We start from the raw sequence: 6,581 nt of genomic DNA on the forward strand, positions 1-6,581 counted from the left end.
GCCATGTGGGTGCTGGGAATTGAACCTGGGTCCTCTGCAAGAGCAGTCAGTGCTCTCAACCACTGAGCCATCTCTCCAGCCCCTATTTTTTTAATTTTTAATTATCATTATTTTGTGTGCATGATAATTGTGCATGGGTGTGCATGCCACAGGGTATGTGTGGAAGTCAGAGGACAACTTTGTGGAGTCGGTTCACTCCTTCCACTTTAACAGGGGGTCCAGAGATTGAACTCAAAGTCCCTTGCTTGTGGACCCTACCCTGACTGGCCCAGGGCTACATGAATAAATTATACTCCTTTCTCGTGTCTTCTGGGATTGAAATGCTATTTAAAATGCTAGCCAGACCTGGTGGGAGAACTACAGCTCAAGCAAGGTGATCACAATGAGCAGGAAACAGGAGGAGACTTGGCCAGGGACCACAAATATCCCCCCCTGAGTCACTAGTAAGGGGACAGGAAGGCATTAGTTATTGCATAACACTAATTAGCCCCTTTTCCCTCCATCTTTTGTTCCATCACAAATCTTGATGAGGTTCTGAATCCCATTAAAAAATGACATGATTTGCTAACCATCAGTTCTCTGGGAACTGATTCTCAAGTAGAAACTTAAGGTTGGATGTTTTCTGGAAGGCAAGCAGAAGCAAAGGGGATGTTGAACTCTCATGCAGCTACAGTGGAGGCCTCAGAGAACCTGCTTTAGCGCTGGGGCGGACACTCTGAATTGTCTGCCATTGAGTCAAGGAACAGCAACAGAATTGTGCCCTTGCATTATTTTCTGTCAAGGATAGAATATGGATTTGGTTGAAGCAGGGTAGGCTGCTGCCTCCACCTTTGCATTCACTGTGAGCTGCCATATGCCAGCATGGCCAATACTTCTGTCTGAAGGAACTCTCAGTAGAAGTGGAAGCCCACATAATTCCCTGGGTTTTGACCTTACTACCCACACTGAAAGTATAAGCAGTGAACTCTGATTCTAAGGCAGTTAGTAGTTTTAAACATGGATTCTGGGGCTGGAGCAATGGCTTAGTGGTTAAGAGTACTGACTGCTCTTGCAGAGGACAGGGGTTCAGTTTCCAGCAACTACTTGGTGGCTAACAACCATCCATAACTCCAGTTCCAAGGGATCAGACACTCTCTTATGGCCTCCACGAGCAATGCACAAATATGATACATTTACATACATGCAGGTAAAACATACACACATAAATAAATCCAAAAAAATTTTTTAAAGCATGAGTTCTGGAGAGAATAAATAATTATGATCATTTGCCATTCACTACTATAAGTTTTCTCCTGAAAAAAAAAAAACTGAAAAGAAAAATTTAGAACTAGATCTGGATGTATTGACTCATGCTTATAATCCTAGCACTTGAGAGGTCAAATCAGGAGGATCAGAAGTTCAGGTTTATCCTCAGCTACAAAGTGAGTTCAAGGCCAGCCTAGGGTATCAGAAACTATCTAAAAAAATATTTTTATGGAATTTTTCGCTGTTAGAGAACAAGTTTCCCCTGGAGTTTTGGCTAGATTGTGATGCTGCAAAGCCCAGAATAGAAAGCATACTTTGCTGTCATTAAGCTGATTCATATGCCAGCTACTTAAGTGGGCCCCACCACGCAAAATGTCCATCTATCCATCCTGTCTTACCAGTGAAGATACAAAATAATTACTTTCCCAAAGCTACTGAACACTTGATGGGCTCTCCTACAGATACAGACCTTTAAATTGGTCTATAAATTGTGGGATGTTCATATATACCTAAATCTCATGGTTTATCTAGAATGAGGGCCACAAAAATAAGAAGTTAAAAACTGGAAAAGCCATCCTAGGCCTGCCAAGATGTCATAGTTGATTTCAAAAAGTAGAAACATTTTATTAGACCTCATAATTACTGTTTTGCTCTCAGAATAAATACTTTATATTTTGAAATAGTGAAACCTAACATAGCATTTTGGTTCTAGCAATAGTTGATTGTCCAGTGTGTAATGATAAGTAATGTATTATGGAGTTCAGGTATCTTGTAGCTCTTATAGGGAAGAAAGATGGCTTCCCCTTTGAGTATCATTGGCTCAAACAGTGTTGCAGAAACATGATTGGACCCTCTAAATGAGATTGGGTCTGATCTCTGCCAGGTGACCATATTTATGTGAAGATATAAGGGGAAACTTTTAAATGTGGCTGACATCCTCAATTTGTATCTGGGAAAAGTTCTGGGGTCTTTAATGAGCTCTCTGGTCTTTTAGAGTTTTGATGTATATGTAGTCCAGGCTGGCCTGGAACTCATGAGAAGATAAGCACCCTGCCTTATCTTCTCAAGTGCTGGCATTACAGGTGTATGCTACTAGAACCACCATCATTATTTAATGGATGCTTCTCATTTGGAGGAGTTTGTCACTTATAATTATGGCATGCTTCATGCCATTTCTATTTGCCTTTCTGTCACAGATCACTGGGCAGTGACAGATAGTTAAGGGGTACCCCTTTATAGAAAGCTAAGGGTAGGAGCAACAGAGATCCAGGGATGAATTGGAAACAAGCTGTCCCTGTGGAATTTGTGGTCTATAAAAATGATGAAATGCTTGAAATTGTGGTACAAGGAGAGAACCACGGATAAACCAGATGAGTATCTAGACAATGGAAAGGTGTGTTGGCCTTTGACCATTTGAGTTATGGAGATGATTATCAACACATTAAGATGCCATCCTATGTAGGGTAAACAATAGGCAGAAGATGTCACTGGGAAACATTAACTTTATTAGTGGTACAGTTAATTACTTAGCTGAGCATAGAGAATGCAGAAGAGACTCAAAGGAAATAAAGTTGGTCCTGACCGCTCAAGGCACGATGATACTGCAGCTGTCCAAGTGCTTCTTTGGACAGTGTGTGGCTCTTGAATGTTCTTGAGAATTGGTCAGTCAGGTTATGGGGATATCAGCCTGGCCAGAGCTGAAGAGACCAGCTTGGGTATTGGTAATCCTGAACACAATACTCCTTCCCTTCCCTGGGAGCTGGGGTAACAGTGATGTGATTGGAGTAGTGGGAATGCACTAACAGCTGTTGAGTGGCAATGACTGAAAGGCTAAGACAGCGACTAGAGGCCAAGTCAAGGGAGGGGATCAGAGCATGATAACCTCTGATACCAGCAGACCGTGGTGCCATTTGAGAAGTCAGGAAGACAAGCCCAATGAACGCCAGTAGGAAAGCAGTGACCACAAGCCTGGACTTTGGAGACAGACAGTCTGCATTTGTAGCTGACTCATGAAACCATGAGCTGAGATCACCTTGCCTGCTCAAGGGGGAGAATAGTTGTGGCTATTTCAGTAGACTATTGTGAAGATCTAGTAAGGCCTAGGCCACCAAGCACTGGCTAAATGTTAATTTCTACAGTAGGATAATGAAGTCCAACCAGATTGCAGGCAAAAAGGGCAGGGCAGGGAGACCTTTTCCAGAGGGCAATGGAAGGATTTTTCTGGAAGCCCGCAGCATGTTCAGGAAGACTCAAACCTCTGAGTGTTTCAACTCTCACCCTGGGGGGTCTCACCTCAGGATGGGAACTGGGTCCTTTGAAGATGAGACAGTGGCTTGCACGGTGTAAAACTGGAAGCCCTCCCCTGTTTCTCCATGATGACATCTCCCCTCTTGACTTAGGAGCAGGGGTTTTTCATCCTCGCTGCCCTAGCCTTTGTGTGTGAATATCTCCTACCAGAACAATTACTGGCATTCCAGAAAGAGCCAAGTCACAACTTTGGTAGTTTGTCCTGCCTCTAAAGAAGTAAGTCATAGGAATAATGCCAGTAATGATAGAGATTGTAAATAGGTGTATGCTGATTTTGTGAAGATTTTATCCAAAGTTTCCTCGTAACCTTATTTTTGTCATCTTCATAAAGCACAATGAGTATAAACCATGTGACTTTTTCAAAAACTAAAATTAGTTGTTCTCCTTAAATCTGTCCTTTCTGTACTAACTAGTAAAAGCCTGTATAATTTTAGAATCTCAATGCTGAGTAACAATTTTGAAAAGCACATTCTGACGTTTGGTCACTGTGGTAGCTGGATGAACTTAAATCCTCCTTCAAGGAGCTCTGTGTGTATTCCAAACTTAAAATTGTCTCCTACTTAAAAATAGGCTGTGTTCGAAAGTTCTTTTGAAAATAGTTTTAAAATGCATTTTCCATACAGCTGAAGTTAGTTTTGACTGGATTGTTGGCAAAGTTGCAAGCTCAATTTACATATATGTATATATATTTATATATACATAAATCTATTCATCCATGCATCCAACCATGTATCCATCCATCCAAATCAGAGTACCAGAAATACCCTTTAATAAAAGTCAGCCCTTCCAAGTGGAAGTGTTGGATCTGTAATACCTCAGATCAGCTGCCTGGTGAGTACTCAATAGCTGTTGGCCCAGTGCTCATTCTGAAGGCTCAGGTTGAATGGAATGGCCTTAACCTTGAAGGTGAAAGTAGGATGTTAGGAGGCAAGTGTTCAGTCTCCAAGCTGCAGGAGAGTGGCCCATGCACCATATAAGCCAGCCTTGCTGGTTGCATGTTGTCCCATGCCTAACATCTGGCTGCCATCACTGTACCTTCCCCATGCAGGAAATCCCCCCCCCCTTTCTAAGGCAGGGCTTGATTTGATTGATGCTCCTGGCAGATCTTGTGCAGATGGGTAGTGTGGGAGTTTGAATAGGAATGTTCCCCCAAAGCGCCAACTAAGTATGTGGACATTTTGTCTGAATTGGTGGTACTGTTTTGGGAGTTTTTAGGAAGTGTGGCCTTGGTGGAGGAGGCACATCACCATGGATAGGCTTTGAAAGTTCTTAAGTCTTGCCGGATTTCCAGTTGCTCTCTGCTTCCTGTGCTTGCTTGAAGATATGATTGCTCAGCTTTTTGCTTTGGCCACCTCTGCCACCATGCCTCCCCTGCCATTATGGACTCTAATCCTTCTGGAACCATTGTAAGACAAATAAACTTTTCCTTCTATAAGTTGCCTTGGTCACTGTGTTTTATCACAGCAACAGAAAAGTAACTGATACAGGCAGCATTTCTTAGAAAAAAGTTTCCTGGAGATCTCATTTCCTTGACTTCAGCTGCCTTTCTAGGATGAGATGGGAGCAGCCCTCTGCACTGCACCCATCTGTGGAGCCAGGGTGTTTCCCAGCCTGTAGCTTCACTCTGGAGCTCTCCAGGAGCAGAGCTGCGCCTTGAAACGTGATCTGAGGACATAGACATGTGTAAGAATGGTCTCAGTCTTGTTGCTTCCTGCCACTAGCCCCACACTCATACTTTGTTGGTCTTTCATCTTGAGTCCCTTTTTCTTAGCCAGCAGCTACTGAGTCTCACCGGGTAGCCAGGCATGGATGTATGATATACAGATCTAATACTGCAACTCACTTCCAAGGTCTGGCTTTTATTTAAGAGTATTTTTGCTACTCTATTTTAGATAGATGGGTAAGTGGAAAGAACTTTTGAAGTTGTGCCCCGTGTATTAGGCAAGATCAATGCAGGGCTGGAGAGATGGCTCAGTGGTTAGCAATGCTGGCTGCTCTTTTAGAGGACCTGAGTTCTGTTTCCAGCAGCTAACAACCCTCTTTAACTCCAGTTCCAGGGTATTTGACACCCTCTTCTGGCCTCCGCAAACATTGCATGACACAGTAGCACTTAAAACATTTGCAGGCAAAACTCATACACATAAAATAAAAATAAATATAATTTTAGCCAGGCGTGGTGGCACACGCTTTTAATCCCAGCACTTGGGAGGCAGAGGCAGGCGGATCCTTGTGAGTTCAAGGCCAGCCTGATCTACATAGGGGGTTCAGGTCAGCTGGGACTAAAGGGGGACCCTGTCTCAAAAAGACCAAAAAAAAAAAAAAAAAGATTAAAAAGGAGATTAACAAGTGAGAAATTTGAAGTTAGTAGAAAATATAAAACAGTAAAAATTGAAGAGTTCATGAAAAAGTGACCAGTTTTAACTGCATTAGCAAGCATGATGACCCATGCTTATAATCCCAGCATTTAGGAGAAGTTGTTCAATTCAAGGTCATCTTTGTCTACATAGAGAATTCAAGGCCAGCTGGGCTACATAAGACACTGTCTCAAAACAAGGAATAAACAAATTAATTAATTAAAAACTGCTGCCTCAATATTTTTCCCAGTAAATCTTTGCTATTTATATAAAATATGTACATGTATGTATAGTATTTTATATAAACGTGTATATGTATATACACAGTTTGAAAGGAAACTATACTGTATTTCCATTGATCCTTTTTTTCCTCATAACAGAACAGACATTCTCATCACACGTACTGGAACCAATAGAAGAGCTTTCGTCAGAGGAGGAAAAAGGTAACAAAGACATCAGAGCTGACTTATTTATGTGCTGACATGCCAACCTTGAAAGTATGAGCCTATGGTGTCATGCTATACAAAATTAGGAAAAATATTTAGGCTTGGATTATATTTTCAACCTACATATAGTATTTTTTTATCCTTTTCCCTGATATTCTATTCTTTGCATTATTATGCAGTATGTTAATAAGAAATTTCCTGTGTCAGAGACCTTAAAAGCAAAAAAATT

At 41.8% G+C, this 6,581-nt stretch overlaps 1 protein-coding gene across 6 annotated transcripts in view; it reads left to right on the top strand.

The window, feature by feature from the left end:
- The window catches only part of Dzip1 (DAZ interacting zinc finger protein 1), a 66,080-nt gene that overhangs the window by 37,780 nt on the left and 21,719 nt on the right, over nucleotides 1-6,581 (top strand). For all 6 annotated transcript variants that reach the window (XM_029558878.1, XM_029558875.1, XM_008823613.3 and 3 more), the window contains one exon: nucleotides 6,287-6,349. In XM_029558878.1, the coding sequence (XP_029414738.1) occupies nucleotides 6,287-6,349 (63 nt within the window). The remainder of the gene's footprint in view (nucleotides 1-6,286; nucleotides 6,350-6,581) is intronic.

This window comes from Nannospalax galili, unplaced genomic scaffold, assembly GCF_000622305.1.
Source record: "Nannospalax galili isolate Female #2095 unplaced genomic scaffold, S.galili_v1.0 scaffold528, whole genome shotgun sequence".
Taxonomy (NCBI): Eukaryota; Metazoa; Chordata; class Mammalia; order Rodentia; family Spalacidae; genus Nannospalax; species Nannospalax galili.